A 21,409-nucleotide genomic window follows, 5' to 3' on the forward strand; every position below is an offset into this window, starting at 1 on the left:
GCAATTTAAGAATGTTGCGATAATCTCATGACTCATGTCAAATTTTGAAACCAATTACTGATTTGACAAAATGTAGATGATACTGTGTGTATAAGACTGTTCAGACAGTAATTCATGAATTACAAAAATGTAGATGTTAATTTGTGCACAAGTATGTTGAGATATTACTCCATGAAAATGTATCACAAGATCAATTCAAACATAAAGAATGAAACCAATTCATGAACAGCATGTGTGAATTAATTCATGAAATTGTATGTTGTGTCGAGTTCATGAATGCGAATGTTGAGATAAATTCATGAATGTGAATGCAGAGATACATTCAGGAAGGGAATGCTATGTGAATGCTGTGATAAATTCATGAATGGGAATGCTGAGATAAAATCATGAAACGGTATGCTAAGATAAATTCATGAAAATATGTCTAAGAGTAAACACAATTTGGGATTTTTATAATGAATGTTTGGACCAGATCAACAATGAATGATCTTAATCAACTGTTGTCAGGTTTTAAAAAGGAATGGAATTTGTTTCAGTGCTATAGTCTAAATTTCACCATAAAAAGGAAGCTAGCTTCTAATGCAATAAAATGTAACAGCATTGTAAGTCTATAATAAAAGAGCAACAGGAAAGATTTCTTTTACTGCAGACATGAGTAGCAGTCAGTTAAATGATAAGAATACTCTAGGCTAAGAAGAGTATACTAAAGGATATTAAAGTTTATGAAGACTAAACCAATAAATTTTATTTCTACAGTTTGGTATGTAAAATAGACTAAAGAGGGAGTAAAACCCTGAAATGAGAAGAAAATCTAAGTGGTTCCCATACTTTTGAGGAAAACTTACCTTCAGTAAGATTTATCTTTCAGAAACACTTACCTTTATACAGAATAAAAGCCTCCCTGCTTTATTAAACTATTAGTGACTCTGTATTTTATACAAATCTATTACTCAACTATTCAAGCTAATACTTACTTGACTACTCTAAACAGATGGATGTACTCTATTATTGCCTTGCCTACGACACAGAGCTTTATTTCTTCAATAAATGTATATTTTAAATCAATGTAAGGCTCTTACCCTAAACCTCCTGTAGTGGCAGACCGTGTGTGTTTACCCCGTAGTAGCTTCAGCTGATTCAGTTTATCACCCTGTGTTTCAATTCTAGTTCCTCTTGTTACTGGGCCAGTGTATATTCTCTATAATATAATATTCATGTACAATACCAGACTACATTTGTATCTTAAAACTGCATCCAAAAATAAGTTTAATTAAAAATATGAATGTATATCAAATCAATATATCATCTGAATTTCTCTTTAAGTCTAACAAAAGCATAAATATGTCATTCAATTTCAATAATATGAGTAAAAAAATGTTTATATGATAAACCTTAATCAATTGTTACTTTAGCATTTTACAAAATATTGCTTTTTTCTAAAGGCACATTATGCCTCAGAAAGGAATCTTTTTTTCTTCTTTAAAAAGGGCAAACATGAGGTTTATAACTTTTAAATAATGGTTTAAGAGCATGTTAGATGCTAATCACATGAAGAAAGAAGCACTGAATGTGAAACAAAATAGTAAATTGACTTCCATACAAAGTACTTAATCACCATAACTGTACTAAATACCAAAAGGCAACATAAGAAAAATATGGTTCAGGTAATTTGTCAATGAGTAATATTTTGCCAAGTATAACAGGACACCAAAAGTAAAAAGCTTTTGAGAAATAATGATTTAAGCATTTCTAGGCATAATGGGCCTTTAAATAAATTGTCTTGTAGTTATCATACATCATCTTCATTGCTCCAAGCATTGACATAACCAACATCTAGTGAGTCCTGTATTCTCATGTCATCTACACCAGTCAATAGTTTAGAGACACTATGATGTCTCTCTCTCCTCTTGTCTCCTTCCTGTAACACAATACAACAATAGCATTTCATTAAACTTTTTATACTTTATTCAGGGGTGTTTATTTTGCCGGCATAGTACTTCAAATCTTTATGTTTTGTTTGGATCAACAGTAATAAGGTCAAAAAGTGACTTTCCACCCTTTAACTCATTTAGGAAAGCACAAGAAGTCCTTCTGCGACTTAATTCAGGGACAAGAAAGCACCTGCCTTGAAACACAGTAAACTTCCATCAAGTTATTCTGTATGTACATAATTTAAAAAGATGCTCTAAGTTTATTATGTTCCTACCTCTCCATCAAAATGAATTTTTACTTTCGAGTTGACAAAGTTTTTGATCAACCCACTTTTTTAAATTTTCTAACTTCCTCAATAACGTCACAATTTATCTTCAAAGGGAATAAAAGAAAATGAGGAGGAAAACTCTATGTAGTGCACAAACCTTCACTTTGGCCCTATATAAATCGCCTTGCATCCACAACCATGCTTGTTTTTCCTCAAGGAAGTTTTGTTGTGGTCCTATAATTGAGCCTGGCCGACATACCCTACACCAACCAATGGCCTCTGCTGCTGTAAACTTGTAATGCTTCATCATATAACATGCGATCAGTGTACCAGTTCTACCTAAACCAGCTGTAATATAAAGTCATATATCAATGTTCAAAGTACAAGTTAAGATATTGCTATGTTTTCTTGTTTAAATGTCCAAATATATCAAGTTTACCTAGTGTAACATTTTAGTGACATCAGTTATCTTAATATAAGAACAGAGACTTATTTTAGAAATAACAAACACAATGATGTATGTATACTATAAAAGTACAAATACTTCAGTACATCAGTAACACTAACTTTTCTTATTTTCTTTTATTGCTTATGTTGAATTATTTAGTAGATGGGATAGTTACAACATGTACAAATTCTAAATAACTTACCTTTACAGTGAATAGCTATACCACCTTCAGCATTTTCCGAGAGTTCTAGAAACTGCCGCACTATAGTGTCACTAGGAACACTTCCGTCAATGAAGAAGAGATCAAAATGGTCAAAACCAGCATCTGTGAACCGACGTGCATCATATATTTTCTTGTTCAAACGCACAATTGATGTAACATTGTGTTTTCTGAAGTACGGGAAGTAGGCCTCAGGAGCATGTAATGGGTAACCTACAAATTAATAAAAACACTTCAAATTACTTGTATGTCTTTAAACTAAACAAATAAGGGGAGTCAACCTGGTATACATATGTTTTAATAATAAGTGCAAACTTCCTCTCCCTTTGTATACATACAGTCATGTACATGTATAATCTAGTTCAACTTTATCTCGACATATAATACATATGAATGGAAAAGTAATCAACTTCAAAATGTTCTCCTTTACAGAAAGTAAGTCTTATCACAACATGAAAGGCAAATATCATTCAAAGTTTTCAAGATAAAAAAATCTATTCTATAACTTTTTCAAGGTGAAATAGAAACTTGCAAGAGTAAGATATTATCACCAACTGGTTTGGCCTTCATGAATGTATGAATAAAGTTCATAAACCAGTCATAAGTTCAAATCTTTTTATCTCCCAGCATCATCAGTATTGTTTATATAAATTCTGATAATAGATAGTGTATTATTTACATGACTTCATATCTTGTTTGTTATAACACACAGGTCAGAAGTACAGCACGAGTACACCATTATAAGCTACTAATAATAAACATGATATCAAGACTTGGGAGATACTAGGTTCTAAAACTAGAATTAGAAATACAAATGTAGCAAAATTTGCTGTTTATGAAAGAAAAAAACATTTTAAGTGGTCTAACATGATTTTGACCATAAAAGAAAATATTAATATTACTTGCTCTGGAATCTTAACAGTTCTTCATATACCCTTTTTTAACAAATAAGGCAACTTAATAAACTATAAACAAAAATACTGTAACCAGTTTTGGAAAGGAAACAAAACACCTCATGGTTTAGCAATATAAAAGAGTTTTGTGGCTGAAACATAAAAAAAGAGGGCCATGATGGCCCTGAGGTCGCTCACCTGTATATAGGCCCCCGACCCCCGGGCCAATTTTTACCCAAGGGCTTTTATTTGTTTATTTGAACAGACTTGGTAGACACCCATAAGAAGTTGTTTCATGCTAAACATCTAAGTTCTAGCTCATTGGGTTTTTTAAAAGAAGATTTTTAAAGTTTTTACTATACACATATAGTTAAAAACAATGACACCCCTGGGGCAGGGCCAGTTTTGACCCCCGAGCTTTTATTTGAACAAACTTTGTAGATATTTACTTAAAGATGTTTCATGCTTAATATCTAAACTCTAGCAAGATTTTTAAGTTTTTGCTATACACATAAATTATAAGGAAAATCAATGACCCCCCCCCCCCCCGGGCGGGGCCAGTTTTGACCCCAGGGCTTTATTTGAACATACTTGGTAGACACCCATTAGAACATGTTTCATGCTAAATATCTTAGCTCTAGCTCTTTGGGTTCTTTAAAAGAAGATTTTTTTAAGATTTTACTATATGCATATAGGGAAAATCAATGACCCCCTGGGGCCGGGCCAATTTTGACCCCAGGGCTTTTATTTGAACAAACTTGGTAGACACTCATTAGAAGATGTTTCATGCTAAATATCTTAGCTCTAGCTCTTTGGGTTCTTTAAAAGAAGATTTTTTAAGTTTTTACTATATGCATATAGGGAAAATCAAGACCCCCTGGGGCGGGGCCAATTTTGACCCCAGGGCTTTTATTTGAACAAACTTGGTAGACACTCATTAGAAGATGTTTCATGCTAAATATCTTAGCTCTAGCTCTTTGGGTTCTTTAACAGAAGATTTTTTAAGTTTTTACTATATGCATATAGGGAAAATCTATGACCCCCTGGGGCGGGGTCAATTTTGACCCCAGGGCTTTTATTTGAACAAACTTGGTAGACATTCACTAGAAGATGTTTCATGCCAAATATCTAAGCTCTAGCTCTTATGGTTCTTTAAAAGAAGATTTTTTAAGTTTTTACTATATGCATATAGGGAAAATCAATGACCCCCTGGGGTGGGGCCAATTTTGACCACAGGGCTTTAATTTGAACAAACTTGGTAGACACTCACTAGCAAATGTTTCATGCTTAATATCTTAGCTCTAGCTCTTTGGGTTCTTTAAAAGAAGATTTTTTAAGTTTTTACTATATGCATATAGGGAAAATCAATGACCCCCTTGAGCGGGGCCAATTTTGACCCCAGGGCTTTTATTTGAACAAACTTGGTATACACCCATTAGAAGATGTTTCATGCTTAATATCTAAGCTCTAGCTCTTACGGTTCTTTAAAAGAAGATTTTTTAAGTTTTTACTATATGCATATAGGGAAAATCAATGACCCCCAGGGGCGGGGCCAATTTTGACCCCAGGGCTTTTATTTGAACAAACTTGGTAGACACTCACTAGAAGATGTTTCATGCCAAATATCTTAGCTCTAGCTCTTTGGGTTCTTTAAAAGAAGATTTTTTAAGTTTTTACTATATGCATATAGGGAAAATCAATGACCCCCTGGGGCGGGGCCAATTTTGACCCCAGGGCTTTTATTTGAACAAACTTGGTAGACACTCACTAGAAGATGTTTCATGCCAAATATCTAAGCTCTAGCTCTTAGGGTTGTTTAAAAGAAGATATTTAAAGATTTTTCTTTCGGTTGCCATGGCAACCAGAGTTCTGCATGGAATTAAATTCTTTGAACAATTTTTAAAGGTGACCACCAAAGGAACATTCCTGTGAAGTTTGGATGAAATTGGCTCAGTGGTTTATGAGGAGATGTTAAAGCAAATGTTTACGGACGGACGCCGGACGGACGCCGGACGCCGGACGAAAAGCGATCACAAAAGCTCACCCTGTCACTTTGTGACAGGTGAGCTAAAAACGTATTTCATGAATGAAAGACAGCAAAAAATTATCTTCCTGCCTTCAATGAATCTTACAAATTTCAGCAAAATCTTTGTTTAAAGGAAATTATTAAAGTCATTTTTTTTTTCATAATCTTTCTTACAGATACCTGACTAAAGTTTGAAAAGAGTTGAAAAAAAAATTCAAAATTTTAAAACAATTTCTATTTGTAATGGTCAGTAAATTGTTATTGGGGAAAATGGAAAATATATTGAAACTTCTAGAAATATTATATGATCATTTTATTTTAAACATGTATCATTCAAGGCTAAAGTGTATAAAACTATATATCCGCTGCAAAAATTATTGTTTGAATTAAAAAAATATATATACCCAGAATGCTTGTATGGAGGAATTATCGTAGTACACTTCCTTAAAAGTGAATGATGCATGCAATTAATCATTGTTAAACGGTTAAAACCCAACTTTAATTAGCAGCGTAATATTTTGTTTCCCAGAACATTTTATTCTGTTTCTGTACAATTTCCAGACACATTTTATGTTACAATTCTTTCAAGAATCGACCATAAGATTATGGAAAAAATACAATGTTTCTGTTAATAAATTTATAAAAATATTTCATGAAATATTAGTGTTCATTATCTATTACATGCTCGAGTGAATACCGGTATAGATTATGACAGAGATATAAAATTTACTAATTATCACAGGTAGGTTATAAATTTTGTTAATATGTATTAATGAATCTGCTACCTGGAACTAACCAGTACTGGTGTCATAATGATAGGAGGAAACTTGATTGTGGCACCAGGAGAGCTTCAACTCATGATCCCTGGGTTGACAGGCAGATATTTTGTTAAATATTATTGAGTTAGGGAAAAAAAAATAAAAAAAATTGACAAGCATATCTAACAACCATCCTGTTTTCCAATTAGATGATTTGATATTTTGTTTACCAGTTTAAGTAGTTATGAATCTAACAAAAACCTTGGCTAATCATCAAAGTTTTGACACAGATTTGTCTGTCACTGCTCTATAAATAACCCCCAATTATGTTTACAAGTACTTACAGATATATATGTACTGCTACATTCTCTCAATACTACAATTCTGAACGGCCAACACATAAATAAGTTGCCATACAATAGTATACATAATAAAGAATGCAAACAAAGGAACATAACATGCAAATTATAGCATTACATGTATAAAACTATACATAATTTCAAATTATATCACAAACTGGTGAACGAAGAAAACTATTTTAGGAAATAATCAGTGGAACAATATACATGTAGTTATTGTAAATCAAATTTTCAAGTGATGTCACACCCATATTGCCAACTTAGAAGTATATTTGGTATGGAAATAAAAACATTTACAATAGTCAACTTCTTTGACACAAATTAGGAATGTAATATTGTGAAGCAGTAACAGTAGCAAAAACAACTGTAAATTAGTAAAAGCAAAATAAGCAACAACAAGAGCATTTTTTTTTTAATAACTCAAGTACGGCAGAAATTAAAGGCTGTGTTACAGTGTTCAATCAACACAATATCAAACCATATTTTGGCCACTCAAGTTGTTACCTTAATATGGCTACAATAACCTACCATTTTCTATCTTGCTCTTTGGGTGAGGTCCACTAAATGCTAGGAACTTGTCTGGTATGATCCAGTTAAGATCACCATTTTCTACCCTCTGTTACAGAGAAGGGAAAAAATAAAACAGTTAAAATAGACAGTTACAACATTATAACTATGCTCATATGTTAACACAGATGAAGGATGACAGATCGATGATGAGGAGTTTGGTGTCCGGCTGGAGAGAGAGGCTGTAATAATAACACTATGGATATATCATATATGTTTATAACAAGAACTGATACACAGCTTGCAAATTTTCTCCCTTGTTTTCATTTCCATTTTTTTTTCAAAAATTTCTTTTGCTTCTCAGAGCTTAATCTAGATGTGCGTCCCATGTAAAATAAGCATAAAATTTTTGCCCAGTTTTGCAGTAATGATAAATTACTGGGCCTCTTTTTTTTCAACAACATACTGTTTATTAGATGAAAATGCTGGCAACTTTGCAGCAAGGTTTGTGATTATCGCAATGATCAACTTATGAACTAGTGAATTTCTGAAGAGTAAATTAACTAAAGTTTGAATGCACCACCTGTTATAACATAATGTATATATCCATAGTAGAAGGTATAGTGATACAGTTATATAGGGGATATATATGAAAGCATCTAGTTATTGTCACTACTGGTATTTGTTAGAAAACATGTCATGACAGGTGAAAAGTATCAGAGAAACATGTCAAGTTGTCTCCCTTCCTCCACATTAAATAGCATGCTAGACAATATTTCCACCTGTTTCTCTGATATACTGTCTGATAAAGCTGTCTCATATAATTCCGAATTGAGCATTTGTTGTGTTTTTTGTTTTTGTTTACTTGTTATTTGTGTTGTTTTTTTAAACAGCTTTAACAGACATGACCCTTCTTTAACAGGCTAATCTGAGCATCTTACTTTACAACAATTTATACAAGAAAAAAAACAGTAAAAAAAATGTCTCACACATTTCTTTTCAGAGACAATCCAATTTAGCACAACAGAAATTCAACATTTATAATTGTGAATTAATATGTACAGTACAAGTATGATACAGAATAAAAAGGTATTGCAATACCGATTTTCAAAATTATTGCATTAAATTAGATGCTGAGCATGTGTAAAGTAGAGTCAACATTGATGAAAGTTAGTTGAAAACTATTGATGGAAGTGTTAGTAGAAATTATGGATGGTGAAGGCAAAAACCCAGGGACTGTTGGGCTCTATAACTACATGCAGGCTCTGTTGATAGTTTACCATTTTCTATCTTGGTTTTGGGGTGTGGTCCACAGAAAGCTAGGAATTTATTTGGCACAATCCAGTTGAAATCTCCATTTTCTACCTTCTGCAAATGCAAATTATGATGTATAATCAATGAAATAGATGAAAACATGAAAACTTTGTGATTGGAATATGAAATATTGCTGTGTGATAATCATTAATTTATAAAATCAATCATATTGACAGTAACATTTGATTGATATTAATTAGTAATATTAAAGGAATTCGCAATGCTGCTACAAATATAACAAAGTATTGTTTTTTAAATTCTTGTCAGAAGACTGACAATCTGTTACTTGTGACTTCTTTTATTATCAAACGCTATCAAATGCCAATTTATATGTTCTGTTCACTGTTCAAATTAATAATTACTCTTCGGGAATAATCAACCTGTGTTTAAAATATCATATGAATATAAAATTTACTTCAGGGAAACTTGTGCCCTATGTTACAATTTACAATATTTAATCTATTAACAGTTTGTTCGTTTCACAGATGTAATGTCATTTACTTGATGCCATAAAAATTTAATTCTTATAATCTTATACCTATAAGTATAGTAACAATTCACACAAACAAGTTCGAGTCAAAATTAACTGTATGCAACATAAACAACTAGGATGCTAGCATTGTATATAATAAGCAGACATATACACTTCATGTGCTATAGTCTGTTAGATACATTATCATCATAAACCAACAAAAACTGGTTTTCTCTGTTCCTATTTTAAGACATATAGTGCAACCACTATATAAACCCTGTCAACTCTGATTAGCCTAATTTTGTCTGACTGCAGTTAATGCACAGTAAATACAGGATAATGTTATAAGAGAAGAAAGCTAGATGAATGAATGATTATATGGCTGGATGCCCAGAAACATTACCTGTACTCTGTCTCAGTCAAAACATACATTATGTTGCTAATACTTTATAAATTTGTGCAAATAAAACAAAAATCCAACAAATAGCAACATATTAGATGTTTCTATGTTTAGATACCTCATGTAAACAGACTTATCTAGATATTACAAGATAGTTTGAACTTTGTAGCTATTTATGTGGAAGTACCAAGATATTTGTTTTGCAAGATTTTGTGCGTTTTGACTTAAAATGAATAAAGTTCAAAATGCTGAAAAAAATGTAAATAACTGGGTATAACACCCATTTCAGCTCTGTCTCAAAATGATCAATGCAAAATTGTTTCAAACTTTTACAGTAGTGCTATCTTTAAGTGTACATCTGTTCTAAATATTATTTTGATATCTTTCATGTGTTATCCTTCACATATAAGAGTGTTTATGCTTGTGTGGATGTACAGTGTATGTGTATACATGGGTGGGTGTATATATCATTTTATGTATATACATGTATATGTGTGGGGTGGGTGTATATATCATTTTATGTATATACATGTATAAGTGTGTATGCATGTATATTCGTATGTTTGAATATGTTATTATGATACTTTGGGGCTAAAAATTATGTTACATTACTGTAGCCATATATAGTGCGTAAATACCGGCCACATGGGTCTGTGACCATCTGGTGTTTTGAAAATAAAATCTTGAAAAAAAATTGTATAATAAATATACTTTATTTTTCTTCATCCATGTTAACTTTTTTAAAATCTCATTAAAGGAAGAATGATACAAATAACCTATGAACTGGCTTTTCTAAATTACCAAATTATTTCAATGAATAGTATTTAACCCAGACTGTCAAATCTTTAAGTCTAGATTACGGCCAACTCATGAAATTAATCATGACAATCCGGACATGTAATAGAAATGTACATTTATCTGCTTAGTCAGGTGTACCAATCCAGCTTAACTCTCCTATATTAGTATATGATGATTGGACAAGAGAATTAAACACAATACACTAATGTTTCTTACCTCATAATGTTCATATTCATCCACATCAAATGTATCAAAATTAAAAAATCCATTTGCTAATGCCTGAAAATAAGAGAGAAACAAATAACTACAAAATGAAAGGATAAATAATATAATTAAGAAAATTCTTTATCTTCAACTATAATATGTAAAAAAAGATATGTATCATAAATAATGCTCAATCAATCAAGCCAGTAGGTTATGATTTAATACTGATACAAAAACATAAATTGTTTGTTTGTTTGTTTCATTTTACGCCTTTTTCCAACAGTATTTCAGTCATATAGGCTGGTAGTTTCCTAACCATCGTTCCTGGAGAGTTACACCAGTACTAGACTACCTTCCTCTGCGCTAAACTACCAAAGCATCTCACGGGGATCGAACCCACGCCAGAGAGGTAAAACATAAATTGACTGCCCCCTGTATTCAGCCTTCAATCTCTTCACACAAAAATACTATGCTATACATGTATATTTAAATAGACAAAGCCTGATTTATTTTACTTCTATGTTCTATTAAAAGTAATAACATGCTATTTAAATGGAAAACTTAAATTATATACCTTCCATATACAATTTCAATTAAACTAGTTTAAGTACTTCTTGTATTTCAATTATACTGTTTGAATAATTTCAATGATGTTTACATATTCGATTATCAGTTGACTTTAAGATTTAAACTGCCAAACTTTTCAAAAAGACTTGAGAAGTGTGGCTATTTGAACAACCTACCTACATAATATGCAATGTATTGCCCACAGTCAGTCTGTTATAATTTTTTAAATGTACCAAAAACAAAAACAACATAATAGGAAAACTTACTTTATTTAAACCATGTAAAACATCTAATAATGTGAGGTTATATGTACAGGCACCAAAGGAGGCATCCCTGAAATGTAAGCATCATTTGATGAAAATGCTACAGAACTGTCATAACAATCAATTTTTCAAAACAAATCACTAAAACCTTGTTGTATCTGAAAATTCAATAAATACAAAAAAACTCTTATCAACCCAAAGATTACATATGAGCCTTAAAAAGCCTTTAATATAATAGCAACACAGTTGTATACCACTATACGTTGAGTAAACTATTTTAATAGGTTAAAATTAAATAAGGACCAGTCAGTTACATATATATCTAAGAATATGACAGACCATGACCTAAATTTGAAGTTATTTATCTTGGTACATCATCAATAAACATTTATCTTACTGTACCAACGTATTGCTGTAGGCTATTACAGTTAAGCTCAATTCAACAAAATATTTTTGGTATGTTTCATGCTTTCATACCTATTAAAATGACTGAAAGCAATGCTGCAGAACATTGTTGTCACAGTACAAGCATAATCAAACAAAAAGATTCTTCAATATTGACCAAAATATAGCTTAACTATTGCTTATTCTTAAAGAAGAAAAATGGGCCACGAGGTAAATATTATATACAAAGGGTGAAAAAAAAAATGGTAAAAAACAAGGCTAAAAAAAAACACAAATATCTTCATGAAGATAAAAAACTTAGTGACATTATGCCTATTCCAGGGTATACAGTGAGTGAACAGGTGAAAGTCAAAATAAGTTTTTATATTGCCATTATTCCTTTTAATTTAATTATTTACTTCACATAAACAATAAATAAACCCAGGATCGAAACGAAATTTCCGAAAATATCAATTAGAACTTACCTGAAACATTTAGTTTATAAAAAGAGTGGGGCAGTCTTTTTATTTTTTAGGCAGATTTTAAATTTTATCCTAAACATTTTCCAAAATAAACTGTTGGTCAAACACCATTTTAACACTCATCTTATGAAATATATTGTCAATTCAGCACACTTTGACTATGAAAATATGAGCATAATGTCACTTTAAAACAGTTTCTTCTTACTAAATGAAACTTAAACACTGTTTATTTATGACATGTGAAAGTCATGATAAAATTACCTAAAGGGTAAAAACGGTGGGTTTGAACCAGCAACCAACGGTCTGTATGCTTCTTCTGGTGTCTTTTTTAAATATATAATCTGAAATAAAAAACAGTTAAAAAAATCATTAACTATATTATTCTGTTGAGATAATATATCAACTAAAATTAGTAACATACTTAATGAGCATCTAAATGAAATTTTACAAAACATGCAAAACCAGTTGTAGCTGAAACTAGTCAATTCACCAGGATTTATATTTCAATGTTACAAGTAGTTGATCATATATAAATGATAAGTTCTTATCAGATTAAAATACTACTAAAGTTCAACAGCTAATAGGAATTAAAGTATAGGGCCTGGTCAAACTGCACATCTTTCCACTTCGAAATGATTCCATTCTGATAGACTAGACCAGACTTGATGCATTAACTTCTGCTTATAAAGTACCGATATTACAAGCATTCAAGTTCTTACATGTATACCGTATGTTAAAAAAATCAAAGTACACGGAGATTTCTTTTTCAAATCATTTCTTTAATCTAAATCTAAGACTTTATAATTTGATATTGCAAACATAAAATAACAAGAGCCACCGCCGGGCGGGGGCAACGCTCGACTTTTTACTTTTTCTAAACGCAAACATAGAAAGGTTTGAACATATATTAACGTTTCCTTTTTATAAATTTAGTTTGTCTGTCTTGTCACATTAGTTTTCTTTATATATTTTGTATATATATGAATAGAAACATTAAGCATATTTCTAAAAATAGCAACAGTACGCAATTTCTTAAAATAGCAACATGACGCAATTTCTCAATATAGAAAAAATGACGCAATTTCTAAAAATACAAAAAATGACATAATTTCTAAAAATAAAAAAGTGATGCAATTTCTAACTAGAAATGTGTCATCATGCCACGGATGCCCCCGCATGCAGCCAAAATTTCAGATGTTATTATATTTAGTTCCAAATTTGTTTGCACAAATTATTTTTTTCATTTTAAGTTCAAAGCCCTTAAAACTTTTCAATGTTAACACAAACCATTTTCATACAATGTTCAAAGCACTGAAATTATCAGTCTTAACCTTTTGAAAATAGCATATTTCATATTTGTAGCCAAAATAATGGCTACATACATTTCCACATAAGTATGAGTGCTGAATCTGAAAGTTCAAAATTTTTTCCAATATTCAAGAAAGATAAGTTTGTCCAAAATCATTGAACCACAACCAAATTCAAACTTAAACTGCCTATTCCTAAGATGTATCTATATTATTTTCGAAGTGAAAGGGACATAACTCTGCCAAAAAATCATCGAACCATGACCAAATTCCAACTTGACCTGCCCATTCATTTGACATATCCATATGTCAAATTTTAGTTGAATATGTAACACTGTTGGGTAGATAATGAACAGAAACTGTAAATTTCATATTTTTTTCGGAGTGAAAAGGGCATTACTCTGCCAAAAATTATTGAACCATGACCAAATTCGAACTTGACCTTGGCATTCCAAAAAAATATCCATATGTCAAATTTGAGTTGAATGTGTTGTACTGTTGGGGAGATAATAAACAGAAACTGAAAATTTCATATTATTTTCAAAGTAAAAGGAGCATAAAAACTCTGCCAAAAATCATCGAATCATGACCAAATTCGAACTTGACCTGTATTTTCTCATGACATATCCATATGTCAAATTTGAGTTGAATGTGTTGTACGGTTGGGGAGATAATGAACGGAAACTGAAAATTTCATATTATTTTCAAAGTAAAAGGGGCATAACTCTGCCAAAAATCGTTGAACCATGACCAAATTCGAACTTGACCTGTATTTTCTCATGACATATCCATATGTCAAATTTGAGTTGAATGTGTTGTACCGTTGGGGAGATAATGAACGGAAACTGAAAATTTCATATTATTTTCAAAGTAAAAGGGGCATAACTCTGCCAAAAATCATTGAACCATGACCAAATTCGAACTTGACCTGTATTTTCTCATGACATATCCATATGTCAAATTTGAGTTGAATATGTGCAACGGTTACTAAGATAATGAACGGAAACTGATGATGACGGAATGACAGAATGACGGAAGGACGGAATGACGGAAGGACGGAATGACGGAATGACGGAAGGACGGAACAGGGTAACACTATATGCCCCGGCCATTACATGGCGGGGGCATAAAAATAGCAACAATGATGCAATTTCTAAAAATAGAAAAATTGACGCAATTTCTAAAAATAGAAAAAATGAAGCAATTTCTAAAAAAAGAAAAAAATGACGCAATTTCTAGATATACTAAAATAGAAATTATGACGCAATATCTAAAAATAGAAATTATGACGCAATTTCTAAAAGTAGAAAAAATGACGCAATTTCTAAAAATAGCACCAATGACGCAATTTCTAAAAATAGAAATTATGACGCAATTTCTAAAAATAGAAATTATGACGCAATTTCTAAAAAATGACGCAATTTCTAAAAATAGCACCAATGACGCAATTTCTAAAAATAGAAAAAATGACGCAATTTCTAAAAATAGAAATTATGACGCAATTTCTAAAAATAGAAAAAATGACGCAATTTCTAAAAATAGCACCAATGACGCAATTTCTAAAAATAGAATTATGACGCAATTTCTAAAAATAGAAAAAATGACGCAATTTCTAAAAATAGCACCAATGACGCAATTTCTAAAAATAGAAATTATGACGCAATTTCTAAAAATAGAAAAAATGACGCAATTTCTAAAAATAGAAAAAATGACGCAATTTCTAAAAATAGAAATTATGACGCAATTTCTAAAAATAGAAAAAATGACACAATCTCTAAAATTAGAAACAATGACGCATTTTCTAAAAATAGCAACAATGACGCAAATTCTAAAAATAGCACCAATGATGCAATTTCTAAAAACAGAAATTATGACGCAATTTCTAAAAATAGCAAAAATGATGCAATCTCTAAAAATACTAAAAATAGAAATTATGACGCAATTTCTAAAAAATAGAAAAAATGACGCAATATCTAAAAATAGCACCAATGACGCAATTTCTAAAAAATAGAAATTACGACGCAATTTATAAAAATAGAAATTATGACACAGTTTCTAAAAATAGCACCAATGATGCAATTTCTAAAAATAGAAATTATGACGCAATTTCTAAAAATAGAAAAAAATGATGCAATCTCTAAAAATACTAAAAATAGAAATTATGACGCAATTTCTAAAAATAGAAAAAATGACGCAATATCTAAAAATAGCACCAATGACGCAATTTCTAAAAATAGAAATTATGACGCAATTTCTAAAAATAGAAATTATGACACAATTTCTAAAAATAGAAAAAATGATGCAATCTCTAAAAATACTAAAAATAGAAATTATGACGCAATATCTAAAAAATAGAAAAAATGATGCAATTTCTAAAAAATAGAAATTATGATGCAATTTCTAAAAATAGAAAAAATGATGCAATCTCTAAAAATAGAACAATGACGCATTTCTATAAAAAAAACCCAAAAAAAACAATGACCCAATTTCTCTAAATAGAAACAATGACGCAATTCTATAAATAGAAACAATGACGCAATTCTATAAATAGAAACAATGACACAATTTTAGTTATTGTTGTTGTTTTTGTAAATATATATATATAGACACACACACACCAATAAATATTTAAATATGGTCATTTACTGCACAAATCTGAGAAAATTCAGTAATTTAACCTTCAAGGTCAAGGTCATTTAAGAGCCCAAGCAAAGTTGGGTTTGATAAACAACAAGGTCTGGTCCTTAAGAATGTTCTCTAATAATATGAAGTTGATCCCTTCAATAATAGCAAAGTTACAGTCAGTGACCGCCAAAACAATGAAAATTTCAATAATTTGACCTTCAAAGACAATGTCATTAATGTGTGAAGGTCAAGGTCTTCCGGTATATCTTTAACAGTAATCTTTGAAGATTATTATGTTCAAGTTTCAGGACAATCCATTCAAAAATAACAAACTTACAGCCAATAAAAGCCAAAAAAAATGAAAATTTCAATAATTTGACCTTCAAAAAGTCAAGGTCTTTTATGAGTGAAGGTCAAGGTCTGGCTGGTTATTTTTAAGGGATATCCTTAAAGATTATTATGTTCAAGTTTGAAGACAATCCATTCAAAAAATAACAAAGTTACAGCCAATAACAGCATGAACAAGCAAAAATTGGACTTTTAACCTTGAAGGTCAAGGTCATTTATGGATGAAGGTCAAGGTTAGTGTGGTCTACTGAAAGGTCTTGTCCCAAGGGTTGTTGTGGCCAAGTATGAAGACAATACACAAAGAAATAAAAAAGTTATGATCCAGGTACAAGTTTTCGGACGGCAACGGCAACGGCAACGGCAACGGCAACGGCAACGCCGACCTGACTGTAGCAATACCTCTATTTTTTTTTCAAAAAAAAAAGTCGAGCTAAAAATTAAAGAAACTTTAACAATTTCATAAAATTAATCATTACATACAAATGTACGTAGGCATCAATCTAATAAAATCCATTTCATATCATTAATGGACCATTACAATTGATAAATATACATGTATGACCGTAGGTTGCTGAACATATATATCATATTGATTTATATTTAATTATAAAATTATAATGATCCTAAACCAATTCTTTGCTATTTAAATACTGGTGCATGGTCTATTACATGTTAAAATAATTTTGGCTATAACTATCAGGTTTCAACAGCTTGTAATTATTTCCTCATAAAAGTTTTAAGAACCCATTAATCTAGTTCTAATGTTAAATCATTTGGAAAGTACATTTATAAAATATTCATGTAATTCAATCACACTGCTGGGTGTGTTTTTTAGTGAAACAGAAAGTTCAAAATATTCAAATTATGTGTAGTTATAACTTGAATTTCATGTAAAATATATAATTATATAACATATCTATTGATAAACATAACAATAAAATATTTAAAGCTGTGTGACTATGCATATAGTGTCTACATTAAATGCCTTGTACATGAAAGCATTCCAGTTGAAGTGTACTCTATATCGCTGTTAACTGATTGAATCTATTCAATTTAACGATCAATAATACAAACTGTAAATGCCTTAACACAAATTATTTTTGGAAATGATAGACTTTATCAATAACTTTAAACCCTACACTTACTGATCACCATGAAACAGGACAAAATATTGTACATTAGGTCAAACATAGCGACACTATGATCTCATTATTCATTAATACTGCTATATAATATGTATAAGTGTGTTAACACCTTCATGTATTTTCATAAAGGGGGCATTGTTTTGCTGTTAAATTTGTTCAGGTTTAACCTTTTCACTTATAAATCAATATATCTCAAGACTGATTTGGTAGATAAAATACCAGTCAAGAACAAGTATTTTCAATAAGCTACTACTGGTCAGTAATAGAGATTACTTACCAGAGAAATTGATCATCTTAAATTCAATTCAAATATTCAATTCAATAAACATGTATGCACTTGTCATTTGTAACCGTGACATCCTACGCAAAGGGAATACTTTTGTAGCTTTCTTTTACAATTTTGAAATTGCTAACACATAAAATGATGATGGCCAACTTGAATTTATAAAGCAAAGACATCAATTTCAAGCAGGTGCATGTACAGGTTAATTTAAAACGTTTTAATTTGCAAAATGAATCAAACATAATTGAAATATATCAAAATATAATAATCTGATAGAATAAAAATTAACAAGGACTTTTTTCCTGCTCTACCAGCAAAAACATCACAACTGCAGTGCTTATAGATTCAACTTATGTATTCTTGAATAAATATCATTATGTAAACAAACTCTTTTACAATCTAAATGACATAATAAAGATTACACAATCAGTTAACCATGAGCACAAGAAATATCATGTAAGGAACTTATTTAAATAGTAAAATCAGGTATTACAGTCATAAATTCCCCTATGAATAAGTATATTTACACACACCAACATGTGTGCCAGGCTAAGCATAATACAAACACTATAGACAACTCATGTACAGTAATTTTTTACGTTTTTTGTATAAGTGTATTTGTACACTTTGAGCTATCGTTAAATTCAATGGCAGTTTTAAACTTAATATACATCTTCTACCTATACTTTTTTCCAGTTTTGTTATTAAAATATACATCTGATTAATTTAGCCAGTCAATGTAAGTCAGTATGACTAAGATGTGAATTCTGAAACTAGGCAAAACTCATTTTTCAAGGACAATTTGATCAGATCATACCTTACACTAAATATTTTCCTTCACAACTAATTCAATAATTTGAAATTTTCATTTAGAAAGGACTAGGTTCCTCTGTTATTTATGGGGACAGGTCAGCAGCTGTCATGGAACAGTATATAGCTATAACACTACAACAAACTGCTGCTAAACACATTCATACTGTAATGCAGTTCTATTGTTTCATATCAAGTCAAGTCAATAACTTTTAATACTTACTGCATAACTGGCTATGAGACAGGCAGCATTTGCCCTTTTTCTGGCATCAAAACTTGTGTAATGTACTATTCTTTTCTTTGCCAATGAAAATGACTGAAAATATAAAATATTTTTTAAACTATTTTTGTACATTTATAATTTAAATGTTCAGCGATATTTCAGCAGCTTTGAGTACCTGTTTAAAATTTAAAACAGTATGAAAACACATTACTGTGCATGTTAATATTTAAGCAAGATGGTTTCTAATACATGTGACACAGTCTGCCTGTCCTGAAATGACCTTACACATTTATGATTTTGATGCAGAGCACCTTAAAATGTCATGTTTGTGTACCACTTATAACATAAACAGTTTTGTCCACTAACACACTCAAATCTTGTTAACGAGACAGATATGATTACAATGGCAAGCAGCCAGTAAATGTCATAACTTGATTAATATGATAACAGTGGCAAATTGTTTTCCAATTTACCACAAATTGCTTCAAGGGTTTTGATTGTATCATACAAATGACAGTCAATAAATGATGAAATTAGAGCCTTCATTTAGCATGTTAATCTGACATAGATTTTCTTATTCTGGACAGTTCAACATACAAACTAGACTAGTTATCAATAACTTCTAATATAATATGAAACAAAAAATACAAAATATTAGATAAAATCATTTGAATACCCCAGCACCACTACAAATTGTGCTCCAGACAAATTAAGCATACTAAACCACATCATTCAGTTATCAAGTGTCCATATTTATTATTTGTAAATAATTCTGACAAATGATTAAGGCAGGCATCATGACAGTCCAACATTATCTCAATACAATACTACAATTACTTTAATAGTGTTGCTATGAACAAACATATTTGAGAGACAAACCTTACATTAATTATACCGATATATTCTACTTGTCATTTTTATCAGAGGGTCAAGCTAGACGAATACTGACCAACTTAAAATGATGGGGGAAGAGAGGGGCAGGAATACAGCAGTTCAAGTCAGAGTGAAGTACACTATCAATAATTTAGTTATAAAGTTGTATTACAGAAACATAATATTTCCAGAGAATTACATGACATATCTCCAAGGTAAGATATACTACATGAGAACAAACTTACAGGATTAGAACTCTGTATGACCTTCTAATCTCTTAGGCTAATAAAAATATTGTACAGTCCAACATATGGATTTAATGTATGATAACAGCTGACATGTACAACTGCAGGTAAAATTCATTCCTCAACCCCAATCACATGTGAACCTTGTTTTCAATGCTAAAAAGGCACTCGTCTTTCAAAAAAAAAAATGAAAAAAATAATGATATCATTTAAATATACATCTAGTAAGGGCAAAATCAATACACTTCAGACCATGATATGTATCTCACAAGTCTGCCATATGATATTGTTTTCTTTAATCATGGTGGCAACAAGAATGATTTTACAATCAAAGTAGAAAGCAAGCAGAGTAACACAGATTACTTGCGAGACATTTACATTTTGAAGTACTAGAAGGCTTCCTAGCAGTATAAACACAAACTTCATTAGGCAGGTTAGACCAGGGAATAGTTTTCTATACTTAAGTGTATAAAGCTATAAACTGCTGTTATAGTTTACAAAATAATTGTTTGAATTTTGAAAAAGAATACTTCTAAAACATCTATTTGATAAAAATATGTTTGTATATATATATGTCCTTTAAAGTAAAAAACCCTACTTAAGTTAAAAGCAGCATTTCATCCCAAAAACATTTAATTATGTTTATGTTCTATGTCCAATATTCATACCCAGAGAAATGTTATCACTCTTTTGGGAAGTGATAAAAAAGAATATGGAAATAACATGATATTTTCTGTTTATAAATTAGATATATATATATTGCTTGATATCATAACCAAACAATCCTGCATTCTTTCTTAATCTAGATTTAATATTTCTATATGTATCTTCTTTTTTTTCATTGATTAACAGCAGGACAGTGAAGTTATATGTATTAATTCCCTAATATTACAGGAAATTGTTTAGTATGCAGCTTGATGCACAGATGTGAAAATAAAGGACATGTAGAACAGTAACAACACCTCTCTTGTGTATGAAAACCATTTCTGACATAAATATAGTAACAATTGTTAACCAGATGCAATATTGCCCAATCCCAAACAGTAGCTAATTTGTGTACACTATTTACCTGTAGTAAGATGAGAAAAACATGAAATGAAGAGATTACATAGGTAACTGACATGGTTACATACTGAAACCATTAACCTACTTCACACTCACTGTAACAGGTAGTAAACAGTAGATATATCAACACTGTACATGTATATAACCTTACTAGGTTTGTAAACAAACTTATTTGTTCACCCAAATATAT

General features: G+C 30.8%; 1 protein-coding gene across 19 annotated transcripts in view; it reads right to left on the minus strand.

The window, feature by feature from the left end:
- LOC132757814 (dual specificity protein phosphatase CDC14A-like) overlaps positions 1-21,409 on the minus strand; it is a 41,627-nt gene that overhangs the window by 12,132 nt on the left and 8,086 nt on the right. For 18 of the 19 annotated variants that reach the window (XM_060749248.1, XM_060749244.1, XM_060749250.1 and 15 more), the window contains exons 4-12: positions 19,037-19,129; positions 12,557-12,636; positions 11,433-11,499; positions 10,612-10,674; positions 8,692-8,779; positions 2,851-3,081; positions 2,358-2,548; positions 1,796-1,918; positions 1,080-1,198 (exon numbers count right to left, since the gene is read on the minus strand). In XM_060749248.1, coding sequence (XP_060605231.1) covers positions 1,080-1,198; positions 1,796-1,918; positions 2,358-2,548; positions 2,851-3,081; positions 8,692-8,779; positions 10,612-10,674; positions 11,433-11,499; positions 12,557-12,636; positions 19,037-19,129 — 1,055 coding nt within the window. Of the gene's footprint in view, positions 1-1,079; positions 1,199-1,795; positions 1,919-2,357; positions 2,549-2,850; positions 3,082-7,432; positions 7,521-8,691; positions 8,780-10,611; positions 10,675-11,432; positions 11,500-12,556; positions 12,637-19,036; positions 19,130-21,409 lie in introns of all 19 variants that reach the window. The other variant, XM_060749232.1, reaches the window with a different exon arrangement.

This window comes from Ruditapes philippinarum, unplaced genomic scaffold, assembly GCF_026571515.1.
Source record: "Ruditapes philippinarum isolate M1 unplaced genomic scaffold, ASM2657151v2 ctg252_1_1_1_1, whole genome shotgun sequence".
NCBI lineage: Eukaryota > Metazoa > Mollusca > Bivalvia > Venerida > Veneridae > Ruditapes > Ruditapes philippinarum.